At 36.3% G+C, this 21,778-nt stretch overlaps 1 protein-coding gene across 1 annotated transcript in view; it reads right to left on the bottom strand.

The window, feature by feature from the left end:
- The window catches only part of KCNT2 (potassium sodium-activated channel subfamily T member 2), a 239,011-nt gene that overhangs the window by 50,555 nt on the left and 166,678 nt on the right, over positions 1–21,778 (bottom strand). The window contains exons 15-18 of the mRNA XM_087930344.1: positions 19,550–19,658; positions 11,774–11,882; positions 4,281–4,430; positions 3,160–3,389 (exon numbers count right to left, since the gene is read on the bottom strand). Coding sequence (XP_087786470.1) covers positions 3,160–3,389; positions 4,281–4,430; positions 11,774–11,882; positions 19,550–19,658 — 598 coding nt within the window. The remainder of the gene's footprint in view (positions 1–3,159; positions 3,390–4,280; positions 4,431–11,773; positions 11,883–19,549; positions 19,659–21,778) is intronic.

Genomic DNA, 21,778 nt, shown 5'->3' with positions numbered 1-21,778 from the left:
CCTTCTTTTAAACAATGTGATTGGACCTTAGATTTGTTGCTTGTGATTGGGTTCTTTCTGAGTTTTTCCTCCTTCCACACTATAACAAGTATAGCAGCAAAAACTAGTCAATACTTGTGGTTTAGACTGAGTGGTATGATATGCGGGCGGGGTGGAACGTTGTGGCAGACCAACTATTGCTAAGCATATGGCTCTCCAAAAAAAGAGCCATTTTAATAGGCAGGAAAAAAAATCTATTTACAGCTGCTTCCCTGTAGATAAACTGTTATTGTTTTTTTTAAAACCCTTTGCTGAGCAGAAGAGACATATGGATAGGTTCAAAGAGCCTAGGAAAGAAAATAGGTAATGGAAGGAAAAGGAAGACAGGTACATGAATTCAGATTGCACCTAAGCTGCCTATTATTAATAGCACTACTATTGATCCAACTTAGAATTAAGGAAAAATTTCCTGAGAGTAAAAACAATTAATCAGTGGAATGGCTTGCCTTCAAAAGTTGTGGGTGCTCCAACACTGTAAGTTCTTAATAAAAGAATATTTGTCCAGAATGTTACAGGGTCTCCTGCTCAAGCAGAGGGTTAGACTAGAAGACCTTCAAGGTCCCTTCCAACTCCGTTATTCTATTTTCAGTATGATGTAAGCTTTTTCTAAGCAATACTGTTTTATTGCAATTGACTGATAGTGATTTGGTCAATCGATGGTGTTCAAATAGGGTTCCAGTTGCTTTGGGATTGCACCTAAGCTGCCTATTATTAATAGCACTAGTATTGAAAATATTTTAAAAATTCCTAAATAAATATTTGAAGTCATCATAGTCCATCAAATGTATGAGAAGAAGAGTATATGGTGATCAAGGTATAGGACTTTTATTTTTCCTTGAAGTTGCTGATATACTCAGCTGCCAGTTTAGTGAGTCTCCAAGGCCTTGCAGGTGGGCTGGAGCTATCTGAAGTGCACCATCTGAGACTGGAGATTATTGGCTGTGGGCAAGCAATATTGGAAGGGAGGGGGTGGCATTGTTGGGACCCTGCCACTGACAACATTTGTTCCTTCTGCTTGTTTGCAAATTCCATCCTCTTTTTATCTTTTATGACCCCCATTCTCAGTTCACTTGAATGGTCATCACATAAAGACTGACACAGCAGCAACAAAAACTTCTTGGATCAGTCAGGGGAGCAGCTACCACCAGAGCCAAGAAGGACTGAGTATGGGAGACAACAAACAGAAGAATAAACTGGAGAATTCCCAGAAACAGAGCTTGCTGGAAGAAGCAAGCATACAATCATCCAAGAAGAGAAGCAAGGAAAAACCAAGATGGAGATGGATGAGTAAAAACACTGATGCTGGGTGAAGTCAGTGGAATATCTCACTGACCAGGCTATTAGATAGGCCAACAATAGAATGAAGTCTTACACAAGAAATGTGTAACTGAACCTAATCCCTTAACAACATTATTATTAACAACGTTAAGATTATCACTCTTACCCTTAAGTACTTTCCCTTGAGACAATATGTTATTGTTAAATGCCTTAGCTCAGGGAGTGGCTTAAGTAACAGAAGACTGTTTATTACTGAGAGACTGTAATTCCAGAAGAGAAAAAGTAAACTCTATTTTATTTATGTTATATTTCAAGTTAATCCTTGTTCAGAGAAATCTTCCATGAGTAAGGAAAAGGATACAAATAAACGTGTCCTTTGACAGGATTATTCACTGCTTCTGTCTCCATCCTTTGCTAAATAACCTACCGCAATATAGACAATGTGCTGACATCTTCATTTTGCTGGTAACTGCAAAGCCTGAAAAATCCCCTTAATTATGATTTCATTTTCTGTAAAGTGTCTGCTCATCAGGAAGGAATTTCCCAGAATGGGAGAGTGAACAATAAAATCAGTTTCATATTTGATTCAGTAACATGGAAACTTGGGCTGATGGAATGAAAAGCAGGCACCATTTCAGTTATTTAAATGGAAGTTTCAGTATTCCATTTCTACTGTTCTCCCCAACTCTACTTCATTGGGTATATTATTTGAAGAACACTAAAAATTTGTATTTTAAGCTTATTTCAGTACTAAAACTGTCAGCCCTCTCAGGTAGACCAGGTAGGAAATACAACCAGATGAACTAATTCTGCTTTATTGTAAGGTTACCTTAACATAATTTTGCAAGACTGAAGGTACAAATTTCTCACCGTCTCTTTTACAGCCTGAGAAGTTAGAGAACTTCCTTTCTAACTCTCTTTTTCTGCCTATTATCCTCTCTTATTTAACATTCCCTAGGCAGCTTCTCTTCCCCTCCCCTCCCCCTCCCTCAAGGTATTTTTCACATACCAGGGATCTTCAAACTTGGCAACTTTAAGACTTGAGGATTTGAACTCCCAGAATTGCTGGCTCTCATGCTGGCTGGAGAATTTTAGGAGCTGAAATCCATAAGTCTTAAAGTTGCCAAGTTTGGACAGCCTTGCCACATACCATTACCTTTACTGAGGCAACATTACTTAGTGTGTGTCATGCCCCTGTCAGAGTTTGAATCTGAGGAGGAAGCCAGACAGCTGACAGGGAATGGGAGTGTGGCTCCGTTGGCTGTGGAAGGGCAAAGTTTGACTGGGCAGAGCAGGGGAGAGAGAGAACAAAGGAGAGAGTTCAGAGAAAGAACCAGGCCCATCACCTCTTCATCCTAGGGCACGCAGGGAGGAATGGAGAAGAGAGCAATGTGGGTTGCATGACTTATGGGGGAGGAAAGGGCCTTGATTCTCTTCATTAGCCACACCTGGGAAGACAAAGTTGATAAGAAAGGCAGGCTGCGTGTGGCAGGCTGTTGGGAGCAAATGTGACTTTATCCTGTGTTGTTGTGGCTTATCTGTACTCCTGGTGTCTTTCCAACCGTGTAAGTTTTGCTGTGCCTTCAAGTCTGAAATTCTTGCTCCTGCCCTGCCACACTAATTACTTCAGTTTGGCTTGTTTGGACTTTAAGTTACAGCTTGTGTTGACCATGTTTTGGACTTAATTTCTTGCAGTCAAAGGCTGTTCCTGAAAGAGTTTTTCTCCAGCCAGAAAGTAACCTGGACATTGGAGGCAAAGTTGGAGATAATAAAGGGACTCTTATTGATTATCTGACTGTGTTGCCTTTGAGCAACGCCCCGGGTCATCACAGTGTGGCTTACCCATACTAGCAATTATGCTGTGCACTGGCAGCCGAGAAGGACCATGATAAAACAACCTTGTTGGGTGATTTTTCCGATGCTGCTCTTGTTGCTTAAAAGCAGAATTTTCTTCTTTTGTGATGTTAATATAAAAACATATGTCTGAAGCACTCATAATATACCGGGGACCTGGGTTCAGCCAAATATTTTTGTTATCTTCCCTCCTAACACCGATTAAACAAACACCAAACCTAATGCCAAAAATAAAAAGAAACTTAGTTAGGAAAAATTGAACAGCATGCAGTATATGTGCTTATATCAATTCCTTCGCATCTCATGTTACAATAAAATCAAGAGGGACAATAAATATTTTAGATCCATTTTAGCTGCTTAAGACTCTGTATACAATTCATTTCAAGAGCAATGTGCTTTATTCTGCTTTTAGAAAATGTAGCGACTTTGTAAAACATTCCAAAGAAAGGATCTCTGGATTATGGAGGCCTCCCTTCACTAAAATTCTAGCTTCCAATGAAACATACTTCACTGATGAGTCATCCACCCAAGGCTTTTATCCTTCGAGCTTGGTCCTCCCTCCCTCCCTCCCTCCCTCCCTCCCTTCCTTCCTTCCTTCCTTCCTTTCCTTCCTTCCTTCCTTCCTTCCTTTCTTTTTGCATTTTAATGTTTAATTTGGGAAAAGAGGTCAACTTAACAGTCTTAGATTCCCAACTAATCAAGATTACTTCTACAGCCTACATCCAGAGGCAATCCAATATCCCCTCAGTTGTAGGCTCGTCTTCTTACATTGAGCCAAACAATACTATGAAAACCCAGTGGAGCAAAAGTTTATCAGGCTATAAAATAAAAAAGTAAATGAAATTATTGGGGAAAGGGGGAAGGAAAGGGGGAAAATGTAGGGTAAAGGGGAAAAAGAAAGAAAAGCATTGATTACCAACTCTTTAGTGCAAAAGAATATGGTAATAATATTGCAGCCTCAGCTTTTTACTTTTACATGTCAATATATACTAGCCGCTTCAATAAAAACAAATCTTTCTAATCAATGGAACCCAAAGTCAAAGTTTCATTCAAAAGGGGAATTTCTAAAAGGATCTTGATTACATTTCACTATAAGAAACTAAACCTACTTTTTATGGGCATGGAAAGATGCGTATGTAAAACTCTTTCCTTCATATTCAGCAAAAAACACACTCTCTTCCAAGTTAATGTGATATACTTCATTCCCTGAGCATCTCCCATACATTTTCTGCCACTGTTCTGGTGACTGTTGGCCCTCTCTGAAAAAGAGATATATACAATCAGTTAGCATCAGTCTGTTCGTATAAGTGGTAGATATATGTAACATGAATAGAATCGAATCGAATAGAAGCATGCCCACCCCCGGTTTAGCGAAAGGGGGAAAAAGTTATGATACATCACATGACAATGTGTCATCTTGAGTTTGACACTCCTGACCTACATGATTGAGAATCTCCACAGACATGACTTGCATAATTGAGAATATCCATAGTCTCTTGCCCAACTATGTTCAATCTCACAGCAAAGATAGCATCCTGCAGCAATATTTAAGCACTCAGTTTTGGTCTGCTCATATCACAGAAAGCACAGCCTAGGAAAAAAAATTCTCCTCATTACAGACCATGTTTTTAATTGCCATCTGCAGTTGACCCTTTCGCCCTTTGAAACATTTTGCAATAATAAACTTACTATTTGAAAAGTTCACAATAGGAAAAAGGGTCAGAAATTATTTTGTTACATTCCAAATAAACACAGATAAAATGCAATTTGAAACTAAGACAGAATAGTAATTAAATGACAGTCAAAACAATATTTTTATGTTAATATAAAGTCTTATGTTAACGAATATGACTTACTGATTTACTAAAAATTGCTAGATTTTCAATGTGACTTATTGAAAATTCCTAGATTTTCATGTTCTGAATTCTGCATATACTTGGCTGAGCTTAGTAATGCTAATGAAGTTACTGTACCATTTTTCCCTCTGCCACTTTCAGCTGGCAAGCAAGGCTGCTTTTCAGCTTGCTAATAACATGCACACTCTTAGCATCTTGATATTTGCCTGGCTCAGTATTGTGGCAAGGTGTCCACCTTGGGGTATACACAACTCCCACACAGAAGCTAAACAGCCTTATGGGTTAATGTCAATTTTTTATTTCTAGCTTTTTTGGAGCTTTTATTTCCAACTTTTGTATGTTCTTCATTAAGTACTCTGCTATATAACTTTACCCTTCACACCTTTGGCTTGACAGAGTCTTTTATTTTAGAAGCTGGAGGGCTGGTAGAAATATATTAGCTACATCTTTTGTATTCTTATAATGGAAAGCTACAGCTGTTCCTTGCTATCTAGCTTTTTAAGGTTTGATTAGAGATTGAGGGAGGAAGGATGAATTCAAATGTTAAGAAACAAAAGTATAAGTAATAGGATTTTACGAAGATGTATAAATTAGAGGTTTAGGGCATTTCAATGAACAGCAGTCTGTTAGTGTTTGGGGATAAACCCCCAAGCAGAGTATGCAGCAGCAGTCAAGCCAGGCAGGCAAATGAGAGAGAGAGTGGGCCCAAGAGTATACACACACTGGAGACAAAAACACTGTTTGTGGTTTTAAAATAGTTATTTAATTCACACAGAGATTAAGAAGTGTCATTCAGTCCATATATCATTATCCAGTATATCCATCCAGTTATCAAGTCCATTAACAGTAAATACAATGTCTTTATCTGCTTGTAAATCTTCTCCTCCCGATACCTTTCTCTCAAAGACAATGCTGAATCCTCAGCTCACCAAGAAAACAGTCTTTGTGTTCAGTTGAAATGGTATCTGGCACAGTAGCCTCCAAAGTAAGCAGATAGACGTTCCAGCAGGCAGCAGACCAGGAACAGAACCAGGTGCATCCAGAAGCCGGGGCTATTACGTTTCCCTTCCTACCTATATTACTGCCTGCAACCGCACCCACAATGACATTGCAGTTTCTTGCTTAAAGCTACAAAACACTTAATCCTAGGTTTACATATTTATTCAACCCAAACCTGGTTGGTGTATCCATATACCCAACATTCTCCCCTTTTGGGTGATATAAATATGTAATGCCTTTACATTCTAAACCCATATTTTTCACAACTCTCTAGATGCTTAATGGCACCTTGGGCTTTAGTAAAATGATCAGCTACATTGTCCTCCGACATGCAGTACTCCAGCTGTATCAATTTACTCTGTACAGATTGTCTTACATTAAGATACCTCAAATCTGTATGTTTACTTCTCGTTTTAACTGCAATATTAGTGGCCATTTTAATTGCTGCCTGATTATCTTCATGTACAACTATGGGGTAATTTACAGTTATACCCATATCCTTCAACATTTGTTTGTACATAATTAACTCAGTACACAATAAAGATAAACAGGAGAATTCTGCCTCCATAGTAGACAAACTTATATGCTGTTGCCTTATAGACTTCCAGCCTATTAACATCTTACCCAGCATTATGGCTGTTCCTGAAGTCGACTTTCTAGTATCTCTTTCTGCTGCAAAACTAGCATCTGCATAAGCACTCAATATGAGATCACCTTTTGGTTCTAAATACAGTGCATGGTGTAATGTTCCTTTAAGATATCTTAGGATTCTTTTCAATGCATTCCAATGACATTGAAGCGGATCATTATTGTGTCGTGCCAGCTGATTAATACTAAAAACTATATCTGGCCTTGACCAATTGCTAATATATGATAAGCTACCAATCAAAGATTGATATAATGCCTTATCACATTTGGGACTTTGAGTATCCATTTTGCAAATATCCTGACTCATTGGAGTCTTTGCAGGCTTACAAAGTTCCATCTTATAATCTATTAGCAATTTGGATATCTTATCTTCCTGAGATATCCTAAAACCTTTCTGTGTTCTCAGTATATTCAATCCTAGATATCTCTTTATCTCCCCTAATTGCTTGATTTTTATTTTCTTGGCTAATGATGTTATTATTTCATTTGCTTCATCATTAGTTTTAGTCATCAGAGCAATATCATCAGTAAACAACAATAATAATGATATCTTCCCATTCTTTTCTCTCTTAAATAGACATGGGTCGGCTAAACCAGCTTTAAACCCTATATTGGTCAGTTTCTTCACAATATACTGGTTCCATTCATAGCCCGATTGTTTAAGACCATAAAGGCTCTTTTTTAATAACCAACAATCATTATCATTATTATTGTCTCCTTTAAATCCATTAGGCCTTTTCATATAAACAGTATGTCTTAGTGGAGCGTGCAAGTAAGCAGTTTCCACATCTAAATGGTTAACTATATATTGCTTGCTTGCTACCCACACTAATGCTGCCCTTAAAGTTGCTGCTTTCAGACTAGGTGCAAATACTTCATCATAGTCTTTTGCACTTTGTCTAAAGCCTTGGGCTACTAACCTTGCCTTATGGATTGTGTTTCCATCCTTATCTGTTTTTATTTTAAAAATCCATCTGCAGCCAATGGGTTTTTCATTACTAGGTAATCTCACGTTCTCATACACCTTCATATCCTTCAGAGACTTCAATTCTTTATTGATAGCTGCATACCAATTTTCTTTCTCTTTAGAAGGATATCTTCTTATCTCATCCACAGTATTTGGGATTCTATTTTCCTGGCACACTGTATTAGCCTGGTATCTATCAGGCGGTCTAGAAATACGTGTAGTCCTTCTGGGTATTACTGGGCTTGGTTGAGTTACTACCTGTTCCTCATCCTCAGCTATTTCTTCCTCTAGGGGCTGTGCTTCTTCCTGTACTTCTTCCTTTACATTATTTTTAAAGTTACAGGGATACTTAATGGGATTTCTATATGATTCAATAATCACCTCGTTATTGTTATCCTGCTCTAACTTATCCCATCCTACGTGCTCTAGAAATTGGGCATTAGCACTACATAACACCTTAGATGTGCCTTTCTCCCAAAATCTATATGCCCTATGGTTAGCTTGGTAACCAACGAAGAATAATTGTTTAGCTCTATGTTGCCCTTTACGCCTGAGTTGTGTAGGGATATGCACCCATGCTGGTGCACCAAATGTGTGCAGGTAACTCAAATCAGGCTTCCTGCCATGCCACATGGTGAATGGTATTTCACCAGTAGTTGAGTTAACCACATTATTTAATAAATGATTAGCACACATTGTGGCCTCCCCCCACAAAGAATCAGGTAACCCAGAATCAGTTAACATAGTACGGGTCATCGCCTGCAATGTTTGGCCTCGCCTTTCAATAAATGCATTGTGCTGTGGTCTGTATGGTGCAGATGTCTTATGAGCTATTCCAGCTGCCTTTAACCTATTCTGGAATTTGCTATTAACAAATTCCATGCCATTATCTGTCACCAGGGTTATAATTTGCCGTTTGGTTTTTCTTTCAGCAAACCTTAGCCAGTTGAAGAAGTGTTGATATGTTTCAGTTTTGCTTTTCATTAGGTAGCAAAACCCATATCTAGAGTAATGGTCCATAATGCTCAGTATATATCGAGCACCCCCATACTGGGTTTTCTTTGGACCTATAATGTCTGCAAATACTACTTCTAAAGGTTCTTTAGTTTTGAAACCATTTAGCCTATTTGCAGGCATTATTTTACTCTTATCTTCACAACAGACATTACAACGCAAATACTTATCACAGGGTTTTAACCTTATTCCTTCAGATAACTCTACTGTACGTTTTAGCATTTTAAAATTCACATGCCCCAAACGTCTATGCAATAAATGGATACATTCATCATGAGGCTTGATATTATTAAATACAGTTTGTGCCTCCCCTTTCTTACTGTCATGTAAGACATATAATGTTCCATTTAAAGCTGCAGTTACCTTTTTGTTGTCTCTTTCCAGTATGCACTTATTATTCTTAAATGTAACTACATATCCTAGTTTATCTAATACTCTTACAGAAAGTAAATTCATCTTTAACTGTGGTACATATAACATTTTTATATTCTGGTTTAAACATGGACAATAAGCAATACCTTCACCCTTGGCCTTGAGGTGCCAGCCATTGGCGAGTGATATACGTTGAGAGCTTGTGGACATTTTTATAAACTTTGTCTTATCTCTCGTGATGCAGTGGGATGCACCACTGTCCACCACCCATATATCATTCTTCATATCACAATTGCCAAACATGGCCAGTTCAAAGGATTTCTTTGGCTTCTTTACATTCTGGCTTTTTACTTTTCTGCAGAACCTTGCCAAATGTCCTCTGCCTCCACAATTAAAACACTTTTTAATTGTGTATGCCGTCGAAGATAACTTCTCTTCTTCCGGGTGCTTTACTTTACACAGCTGGTTTCTTTCCAGCCTTGAAGATAATTTCTCTTCTTTATTAGGCTTATCTTCTCTCAGCTGGTAACGTTCAAACCTTCTTCTGGCTTCTTCTAATAGCCTGCCGGTAATCTCAGTTACTGATAAACTGTCTTTTGGCAACACCTCTAATGCAGTCACAAAATCATCATAGCCTCGGTCCAAAGAAGACAGTATGATGTATACTTGTTGCAACTCATTAAAAATAAGCTCTTTTTCTTGTAATTCTTGAAAAATGCTTTTCATACAGTTTAAATGAGTTAACATGTCTCCATTCCTCTCAAGATGTGTTCTAAACAGCTTCCGTGTAAGATTGATATGAGCTCCTACACTGTCTCGAACATAAATCCTTTTGAGATTCTCCCAGCAGTCTGCAGCATTTTCCACTCCTCGGATATGAATGAGTTGTTGGTCAGACAGAGTGAGACCTATGATGCACAAAGCCTGTTCATTCTTTCGTTCATAGTCCTGTATCAGTTTATAATCCTCTTCATCATTGGGATTTAAGTTTGATACATCTGGTGGGTTTGTTATTATGTCTCACAAACCTTCTCTTCGTAGAAGTAAACTACATTTCATTGACCATGAAACATAGTTTGTTCCATCTAGTCTGGATATCATGGACAGACTTGGCAAATTTACTTGTGCCATTGCTCTTGTGAAAAATAACTATTTAACAAACAGTTTGTATTTACAGTAATGTGCATCTCACACCAGCTCTCACTGCTATATCCTGGTTAGTTAGACTGTGCTCACTGCTGGGCCCATAACCAATGTTAGTGTTTGGGGATAAACCCCCAAGCAGAGTATGCAGCAGCAGTCAAGCCAGGCAGGCAAATGAGAGAGAGAGTGGGCCCAAGAGTATACACACACTGGAGACAAAAACACTGTTTGTGGTTTTAAAATAGTTATTTAATTCACACAGAGATTAAGAAGTGTCATTCAGTCCATATATCATTATCCAGTATATCCATCCAGTTATCAAGTCCATTAACAGTAAATACAATGTCTTTATCTGCTTGTAAATCTTCTCCTCCCGATACCTTTCTCTCAAAGACAACGCTGAATCCTCAGCTCACCAAGAAAACAGTCTTTGTGTTCAGTTGAAATGGTATCTGGTACAGTAGCCTCCAAAGTAAGCAGATAGACGTTCCAGCAGGCAGCAGACCAGGAACAGAACCAGGTGCATCCAGAAGCCGGGGCTATTACGTTTCCCTTCCTACCTATATTACTGCCTGCAACCGCACCCACAATGACATTGCAGTTTCTTGCTTAAAGCTACAAAACACTTAATCCTAGGTTTACATATTTATTCAACCCAAACCTGGTTGGTGTATCCATATACCCAACACAGTCAACTTTTTCAGATTATAGTAAAAACAACCTGCTGCTTTGATTGAAAAAAATCTTTTTTTGAGAAAATGAGTGTGATATTAGAGATTTGTAAAAATAACATTATTTTGCAGGAACAATTAATAGATTTGGTGGGGGAGCATTTATATAATATGGCAAATTTCTCTTCAGTTTACTTTACTTCCTGGAGTAAATCTCTCTTCGTGGTCTTAACTATAGTTAAGGTACATATGATATCACATGTTGATTTTAGTATCTTTAAGATGAGATTAGCTACAAACCTTCTGAATATTTAGAAAATAATAAACACAAAGTAGCTTGTATTATGTTTATTTTTTACCAAAGCCAGTAGACAATGTTAATATTATATATTTAATTGGATGCATAGATAGATGCATTTAATTAAAGCTAATTTAAATACTATTTAAGTGAATGTAACACAGCTTTTTTCCATTGCTAGCCAGTTTAGGAATCTTTTATTCCATAATAACCATGTGAAATGGAGTAAAGATTTCAAAAACGACATTGGGTGCCAATAGAGAAAAGCTATCCTATCTACTGTATCTCTCAGAAGAAAGAATACAAGGTAAAGTATTGAATATTAGAGGCTGGGAAAGTGCGCACAGGAGAAAATAATCTCTAAATTCTGAAAATAATTAACCTAGTCTTTCCTAATCAGTTGACCTCCAAAAGTGCTATATTTTGTTTCCTGTAATTACCAGTAATCACCTGTGTTTGTTATGATTACAAGAGCAGAAAGCACAAAACATTGAGAAATCAGTGGACAATGGACAAAGGCCACTTTTAAGTCATGGATAGGATCAATGTACAGTCTTTCCTGTTCAAGGAATAATAAAAAAAACACCCATTTTCACATATTCACTCCATCCAATGAGATAAATGTTATACTTACTGTCCTCTTGAAGTATGAACTAATAAAGTGATAAGTGTTGATGTAGCTGGGCAAATACAGTTCAAAGCCAACATTGCATATTTGAATTCCTCTTCACATACAACATGATCTGCAGAAGAGGAGGAGGAGGAAGAGTTGGAGGAGAAAAACAACTTTTATTTGAGGCATGAATTACCAGCTTGCATCTTAGAGACTAAATTGATCTGTGAGTTCATTTGTTGTTCATTTGTTGAAAAAGAACAGGAAAGTGTGGAAAACAAAGGTACTACAATGTGATATTATACCGCCCTTATTTTTGTGTACAGGATGGAAATTATAGTAAAATGTCTTCCTAGCAATGATGTTCCACTCCTAGAATATATTCCCAGGAAAAATCAGTAGTCTGATGAGGTTTAAAAGCTAAGCAAAAGCTATTAAACACACAAACACACAAAACATCCTGGAAGTTCCACAGTTTTATTACTATTTTCATCTTTTCTGCTTTTTGTTTTGTTTTTGTACCATTTCAGTTTGTTTGTTTTAATTTACTGACTAACCTGCACAGGATGCTAAGATACAAAATTCAACAAAACAACCAAGCTAACATATGACCTTTTTTGCATTTTACACACACCAGAAACATTTCTATATGAAGATACAAACCAACACAAAAAGGTATCTTGCTAAGCTTAAATGTACATATGAATGTGTAAAACCTCAACATGCTCTTCTATGTGAAGTTTTCAGATTTGTTTGAAAATGCAGCATATGGTGAAGACCTGGTGGTGCAGTGGTTAGAATGCAGTATTGCAGCAAACAATGCTCACAGCTTGCAGTTTGATCCTGATGGGGCTCAAGGTTGACTCAGCCTTCCATCCTTCTGAGGTCAGTAAAATGATGAGCCAGATTGTTGGGGGCAATATGCTGACATTATAAACTGCCCAAAAAGTGCTATAAAGGGGCAGTATATAATTTAAGTGCTATTGCTATATTGAATGAGATGTGCAGTTTCAAAGCCAATGCATACTATTTGATCCAGCCAGGTTGATAATTGGTAGCCAGCAACATCATCAAATGTGTATGAAGTTAGGCAGTTAGCAGAAGAGTTGAAGGTGTAATATAAGGAAAACGTGATGGCCAACTCTCACTAAAATGCACAAGTATAAGTGACTAATAAAGAGACATGCAAACCTCCAGTGGTTTTTTTTAGTATCATACTGAGCATACTGAGATGCTCTTCAGAAACTGGAAAATCATCCAGGTGTCTCACGAGTTCTCCATCCATTATGACTATCAATCAGATACTGCTCAGAATCTAATGGAGGGACTGGGGACTGGGGAAGTACCAACATAAAATACCCAGTCTCCTCCATTTGGGTTGCTACTCTTTATGACATGAATCAGGGACTTACCCCAATATGATGTGTGAACCAGTGAATGTGAAATAAACCCAGAGTGCATAGGGGGAAGATAAATGCCCCTTTAAACTCTAAATGGGCTTAAAGGAAATCTGAGAAAGAGGAATCTCCCATTCTCTTTCTAATTATCTACCTAATTCAACTGTTTTGAAACTAAGAATCAATCCCCAAATAATGTATATATGAATCAAAATAGGATAAAGAAAAATGTGGATTGTCAGGTAGGCAATAGAAGAAGCAGTGACAGTAGTAAATTCTACAAAGTCACTGGTTATTTGCCACGATCCTAAACTTCTTTTTACCAATTGTAGTCAAAATCAGAGTAATTCTTTTCTTAATACTATTTCATTGGGCAAGGCAAACTTAAGCAAAGAAACAACAAAAAGGAAGGTAACATTTCATTGCCTCTAAGTTTCAGAGGCTTCCTCAAAATATGGTTATTCCATCAAGCCTGGGACCCCAGGAGAAGGGTGAACTAGTGAGATGCTGACATTACTACTAATATATCCCTTCATCTATTATTCCTGTTTAATTGTTTTTATAGTTTTAAAAATTGTCTTAATATTTGTGAATCTTAGATGTTTTAAATATTGTTTCATTTTGTTGTATGCTACCCAGAGTCACTTCCTCATGAAATGGGACAGAGAGGGGGGAAGAAGGAGAGAGAGGGAGGGAGGTAGAGAGAGAGGTGGAGGGAGGGAGGGATGGAGAGGCACCTAGAACAGGTCAGCTCACTCCAAACAGTGCTTGAAATGACCATACTATGCCCTGACTACAGGATGGAGTATTGACCATATTTTGTTTCATTCTCAAAGACACTTTCACAACCATTTAAAAACTTATATTTTAAGAGTGGTAAGTTTGGAAACAGCTTGCATTGAAACTATTCTGTGAATTTTCATTGCTTGGTCAATTTTCGACAAAAAGAATGACTTGGCTCCTTTTGTAGCATTTGAGTAAGCATATCAATATGATAATAAAATGCAGGATTTTATTAGAATTGACAAGGGTGAAAGAGTTTACTGCAGGTATCCAGTTGCTTTTAATGGAAATTTCATGAGTTTTGAACAAAATGGATTTATGTTGGCAAAATGTAACAAGGAAAATAATATGAACAACAAAGATAAATCATTTATTTAGTGCAATTCATGAACCACAAAGATTTATTCATTCTAGAGTAGATAACTTCCACTTATTTCCACTTCAGTATTTCCCTACAAACTTCCTGACTGAATTAAGAATTTAGATTCTTGGATGGGATTGAAATATAGGTTTAGAAGATAAATCTGAGAGAAGAATTATACACTTTTGCTAATGTGGAAGATAACTTTTACTGCCCTGTCTAAAAGCACTGCTATAGTGAGAATGTGAAATAGTTTACAAGAATAATACTGCAATTAAATTTATAGTAACACCTTTATTTATAGGAAATTGTATATGGATCCTGTCTTTTGATGTCTTCTAAAAATATTACATACTAGCTGGCCAGCAATCCAGAATGCCAAGTAAAGGGGGAAACAGCTAGAATCTAAGCCACAAGGCATTAACTCTTTCATAGCAGAGAATAGGTCCTCATTTTACTAAGCCAAATTTAGAATAGACAGCTTCAAGAATCCAGCAAGACCTATTGAATAATTCTATACTACAGCTAGCAAGGCATTATAATTTTATACCTTGGCGTCATGTATGACGTCTTTCTGCTTTAGTTTTTAGGGTCTATAAAATGGGAGAGTTATACGTGTATTTCCTTATCTGAGAAGATTGAGAGCAAAACCGATCTTATGAACGAAATTTTACTTCTTTTAACAGTTGCCATAGGAAAAGGCTCTGAATCTGATCACGGCAAGAAAAAAAAAATGTTTGGGAGACTTAAATATGCTGAATCAATACAATGTATGGTGAATGTAGTCGGGATTCCCAGGAGGGTGGGACTACATTCCAAAGAAGAAAGAGATACCACCAAGAGAATTGTGATAGATTGGTTGGGAGAAAGAGGGTAAAGATAGCTCTTCCTTAGATGTTTTCAGAGTATATCTTTAATGAAGCAAGAAGTTTGCTTTAGTTTGGTAAGGTTTCTGTCTATAGGTAAAAAACAATAAAGAAATAATTTGAGAATTCTATGTGTCTTTCTCAGTTTTTGGAGCCAAACACAACACTGAATTATTGACCTTCTTACCACTGGAGATAGATTTGGTTGCTTTAAAGTATCTTTCAAAAAAATAAGAGGGCAAAAATCTTGAGACCATAACTATTTACATAAATTTTTAAACTTTCACAAATATTATTCTCTGTAAGAAAGGAAAGCATTACCTGAATTACATATCTGCCTGGTTAATTAATAGGTAAATACTTGAAAGAATTTTATATTTGAAGTATGTGATGACAGTTGACCAAAGTTGGTTGGATGAAATGAAACTCATCATGAAGAAGACTGAGTAATATTTTTTGCTATTTAAATTAAGAGGGAATGGCATTTCTAAAAATCTTAATCTTAAAGGGCACATTTGCATAAAGTTGCTGAATCAGGCTGAGAATTTGTAATGCAGAGGGATTACTGGTTTCTAGAAGGATCTACAGAATCTGTACCAAAATGAGAACATAATGGATGAGGGGAAGCAGGAGCAAGAGGACAAACAGATTTGGCTTTTCCTTGAGCTGGAAGTAATGAACCATTAATCTTAAAACAATAAAATATACAAGTTGGATAATATTTATTTGGTGCTAGCATATTTCAGACATAATTTTTACTTGTTAGGTTAAGGAAAAAAAGGTCAATGTTTTTATTTTCTGTTTTCTGTTAAGTTACAGAAAGCTGTATCTTGTGTTGTCCTAGTGGATTATACTCACCTCACAAACTGTTTTTATTTGGTTGCTATGCCACAGAATACCTGGCTAGGAGAAGCTGGGCTGATCACCCACCTTCAAAGTTAAATCCCTATTACAAAGGTCTCGTAACCACAGCTCATTTTAGCTCTGTATTCTTTGCAGTCTATGGGCTCTCAACAAAAGATATTGCTTAATTAGAGAAGAAATTAAGGAAATATTTGTATCTTTTACTTGATCAAGATAAACATCAGATCAAAAATCAAGTAAACAATACCCAAATCAAAGAACTGCCAAACAAGCTAACAGTAAGCAGCTCAATCAAAGAAATGCTAGGACCACCACCATCAACATTGACAGGGCAAGCCATTAAAATATAAACTGAGAGCAAGTCCCACTCCTTACTAGCACTGATGATGTTACCTGGTTTGGGTGAGGAAATGTTTGCAAGGAAACAGCCAAGCTCAGGGATCTCTTAGAGAAAAAAAAAAGCAGGGCATCATCAAAAAATGATGATTATGTAATGTGTAATTGTGAAAGCTATCCTCCCCAGCTAGTTGTCAATTCTAATTTCCCACTTTCAAGTTAGGTAAAGGGTTGGATCACCCCTCTGGCCATTGCATCCCAGGGGCTTGCTCATATGATAGGTGGTAGAACACAGTTAATAAAGCAGCAGTGGTTAGTAATATTGCCTGGTCTTCCATCTCAGTTATTGGGTCTTCTAGTGGTCTTCTTGACTAGAAAAATCTAAAAATATATGCCACTATATCTTTTGTAGGTTTTCCCATTGTAAGTTATTATACCTTTCTTGAAGTTTAGAGGTATCTAAGATACAAGCACAAGAAACCCAATGTCCAATCTTTTTATTGATTTATATTCTTTCATTTATATTCCATTTTGAAATCTTTTAATTAAACACTGTGGGTGTTTGATAGATTTTGAGCACAGGTTATTATGAAACTGAAGCCGTGTGTTCTTGGAGAAAAGCCAAACTTCCCCCTTTATTTGCTCATAAAAATGGCTTGCAAGACTACAATCTGATACATGCAGTATAGTTTCAGCTCAACAAAATACTTTCCTTAGAGACAAATATGGTAGAAAACACTTTTCAGCTTTATATGGTGCACACAAAGCTACTTCACTTTTATCTTGAATAAATAACAGAACATTAATATTTATTATTCAATATGCAAAAGACATCACAGATTAGATCAGGTGCAGAAAATGAAAATTAAATGTCAACCCAAGGACAGCCCAAAAGCATTTAGGGATTTCTAATGGAAAAAAGAAAATTACATGGAATAAGATAGAACAATAGTTTTCAAACTATGCTTGGAGAAATCAAAATTATTTTGTAAGTATATTGATGATTCATCCATTATTTTTTTCTAAATATTCCAGTAATATTAATTATAAAATCGGTATGATAACTATGTTAATTAAAAGTAGAGTTCTTCAGAAGGCTTACATGAAACCATAAACTTGGTATTATAGAGTTAGGTGTTTTCATACTAAATAAATATGTGTCTACACAAGTGGAAAGTCATTTGTTTATAGCCTAGCTTTTTCCCCACTACCAAACATGCATTTTCTTGCTTTGCTGAAAACATTATTTAATTAGGTGAGCACTTATCTGCATTTTAATTGGCATGGTCTAGATCCAAATTTATCACTTTATTTCTTCTTGGAGAAACTTGGTTTTATTTTGGGCACAAGTCTCCTGTTCAGTCAAGACTTTCCAAAAAACAATGTGTGATTCACATTGTTCAGGCAGTTGTAAATTCATTCTCCAAGAGCAGGTGGTCTGATCTTTAAAACGTTGTTGTACATCCAGTGAGATCATCCAACAACACAGGGTCAGATATCATCCATACACTGATGATAATCAGTTATATTCTTCGACCTCTGGTCGACCCAATGTTCTTGTTAAGACTCTTTCTCAGTATAATGAGCACTACTCTACTGTGCTTACTACACTGTCAATTCTTTTCTGGGTGCAATTCAAGGGGCTGGTTGCCATATAAAACCTTTCATGGCACAGGGCTGAATTATTTGCAGAATTCCCTGTCTGCTTGTCCCACAAGTTCAGACAAAGTTGGCAAGGTTTTAGACCCCTTGATTAAATAATGCCATTTGATGGGAACCAGGAAATGTGTCCTTTTGTGCTTTATCTGTTCTGTGCAACACCAAGTACCAGATTTTTCTGACCATTATCGCTTTTGTGCTGCATTAATAACTTGGCTTTCCTCCTGCTCCCAAGTATTAAGTGAGCCTGTTTGAAGGCTTGTTGATGTGTAGGTTTGTTTGTTGCTCTAAAGACAATGTGTCTTACAAAATGAATGGGAAAAAAAACAAGTCAAGTATTTGCATCATTCCATCTAAAGTTAGTTTGGTCCAAACCCTGCTGCCCTTCTTAGAATCCCATTCAAACTTGGTTTGCCATTGGACATCATGGAATTGTGGAATCCATTTAAATAGTTGCAGTGTTTATTATGTTCAACATTCACTCTCCTATAGTTTTGGTTGTTATTATTATTACTGTTATGGTTTTACCTATTTTAATTGGTTTGGGGTTTTTAATTATTTTAAATGTTTGGGGTTTTTCATTGCATGCTCTACCATTGCATGCACTTCCCAGAATCATGTGTGAGATTGGTGGCTATATAAATTCAATCAATCAATCTCAATCATCACTTTCGTAACTGTGAATTCTCAGAGACATATATAGGGATAGTAAGGGATGCAAATCCAATGCAAAAAAAAAAGTTATATAATGAGGACACATGACATTTAAGGATGCAACGTAATTCTTCAAAGTTCTGCTTCTCACTTGTCTAATCTACATTTTCCAAACAAATGTGAAAATGGTTACCTGCCACTTTGTTCTAAAAACCTAAAAAGGCAAAGCCCACAGCTGAGCTGACAGGTTGATTTTTTTGTGATGAATCTAAGCTTCCTGCAGCAGAAAGGAGAAGATGCTTCTTTGGAGGTCTCACTGGAATTTCTGAGTTAGAAATGATTAAAAACCACCTTCTGTCTGGCCTAACTTTGCACTGATATCTCCCTATTCTGGCTGGAGTTTGAATGCAACGCCCTCTGGGTTCATTCACCTGTTGATGGCCTTCCTTATTTCTGACAGGTATTCTGTTTTTGCGGTATACTCCGCAAACTCAGAAAAGGATTTCAGCTAATAGAAATTACTGATTCTAATAATCAGTTTCAGGCCATTTGTAGGGCCTTAAGGGATAAAAGCAAAAGTACAAAAATGAAAGCAAGCCAAAACAAGGTACATTTGGGTGGGTTTAATGGTAATTTGAATTAAAACAAAACAAAATGAACTATGAGATTCAGTGATTTTGTTTGTTTGTTTGTTTTACTGAATCTGAGTAGAGTAATCTGAGATTGCCGAGGAATAAATTAACACTTGTGAGCCACAATTGGCCTGAATGTTGCCCACACCATTCTTATTGCAGAAAATATTAAATGACATTGATCAGAACAGAAAGAATTATCCAATTCTACATCTCAACAAGAATCAATAAGTTATCAGACTTACCTGCAAATTTAATGTGAAACTTATTTTCAGGCTTCAGTATCTGAACGTACAATGGACAATTGGGAGCAAAATCTTTAACTGCCCAAGCTCTTAATATGGTTTGATGGTCCTAGAATAAAATATAAAACAGCACATCAGAATGGTTAAGACAAGATACAAAATTGACTATATGCATTAATATAAATGCTCATGTACAGCTGACAATGTGCTATTAAGCAAAAACAAAAAACAAAACCCCCAAACCTTTACTTGACGCATTCTTTTGTGAGAAACAAGTCTTTTAGCTTCTAGTTTCTATACTTTAAACTATTTTTCAAATATAAGAATATCCTATAGTTTTGTACCAATTATAGCAGAATTTATAAGGAAATACTGCTGTTAAAAGTAACACAAAATGATTCAGACCACATTTCCCCTTAAATGACTTGAATATGACTTAACAGTGTGAGTTTCTGGAATTCAGGTATGTTTCCAAAACAATTTGGGAACGGGGTATCTTACCCATGCAAATTTTATTTTTTATCTCTATTTAACTCATATAATGCATTTTCATCTCTATATGGGCACTTTTAGATAATTTTAGATACAGAATTTGAACTGGGAGTCACTGACTTGTAGATCTCATTTACATAAGACTATACTTTCTCAAAATATCAACTGTTTTATTATGACATCTTCTTTGAAGAGAAATTGGACTGCATTACATGTTACACATATTTCATACAAGTAGGAATCCCAATAGCAATGACAAAACTATATACGCAGCAAGCATCTGGCAGATAATTTTCTGCAATTTCTACATACTGCCATATAATAAACAGTATTGTTACATCCAATGAAAATGAGAAATCAAAGGCTTGCTCCCAAACTCTATTATCTTATCCAACTCTATCCTATCCATTTGAAAACCTCAGAATATTTCATCATGTGCAAGGAAACATTCATTTGTGCAATGTTTTGTAATAATACATGTTTATAAGCCGAGGAAATACATCTCTACCATAGGTAATTTTTTTGGACAAAAAGCAAGATAATTTTTTTCCATTACTCATTCAGAATGCTTAAAGTCTCATAACACTGACCATAAGAACTTAAAAACTAGTTATTACAAATTTACATAAACAAAGCTCAGAAGAATGAATAGGTATAATTAAGCAGTTGACATATGAAAAAGATTATTGTTTGGGGTAGGCAGGGAGAGAGAGAGGGAGGGGGGAGAGAGAAAAAAACATGCACAAAGAGAGATTTACACATACATGCATAGGGAAAGCACATTGTAAGTATTTGGAATCAAAAGAGTTTTAACAGAAAATTTTCACACATGCAATTGTTGGGAGAATTATCAACAGAATAATAGATCAATTAATTCATTTTACTTTTTAGGATCTTCACTTTCATTTCAGTACTTTACAACCAGTTGCTCTTTGCAAACATAAAGAGCTTGACTGAAAAGTTCTATTAGGAAATCACAAAATTTCAGCACATTAAAATGTTCCTTTTAAAAATGCTTCTAAATTCTATAACATTGTTCTTTTGAGCTCTGTATCAGTCTTTTTATATTTTTAATTGTCTTCTGAAAAATACAAGACAGAATATAATTTACAGAACCTAATGATGCTAGGAAATGGAATGGATTGTCTAGTCATAAAGTTGCTTGGGTAAGAAAAGAGAGAAAGAGAATAATATAATTCATTTATATTGTGTAATGTCAGCAGATAAATATGGTCTGGTAAAGAAAGAAAATTTTCATTTGAAAAGTTAAGGACAATTAATATTTTTAAATTAAAGGCATTATTCCAACAGAAGTAAGATGAAGTATTTTTGCTTAGAATTAAAAGCAGCATAGCATGGCTACACTTTAGGTTTTTGAACTCTTCAAGCAAGAAATCTTCATGAATCCTATTGATGAGTAAATTTCTGTTCTCAGCTAAGAATACTGAAGAATAATAAACAATCAGAGGGGGATGTTTTCAAAACAGTTTTAGCTGGTGGGGTTTATATTGTAATTTCCTTGCTGAACTTCAATAAATAATGCTTGAAATTGAACATTGACAAGTCTCTGGGACAGCTGACTTTTAACTTCTCCAGAGCATTTCTTGCTGTCCTTCTTGTGTAATATTGAGAGCAACTGATCTACAACGAGATACTTACTACCAGCGTAGTGTTATGTTGGGTCTGAATTACTTCTATAGCATATTTACTGTTCAAAGCTTAAGTCCATGGATTTTA

The sequence above is a fragment of the Pseudonaja textilis genome, chromosome 3 (assembly GCF_049901715.1).
Source record: "Pseudonaja textilis isolate UNSWEBS1 chromosome 3, rPseTex1.2, whole genome shotgun sequence".
In the NCBI taxonomy this organism is placed as follows: domain Eukaryota; kingdom Metazoa; phylum Chordata; class Lepidosauria; order Squamata; family Elapidae; genus Pseudonaja; species Pseudonaja textilis.
This window is presented reverse-complemented; position numbering and strand designations above follow the sequence as displayed.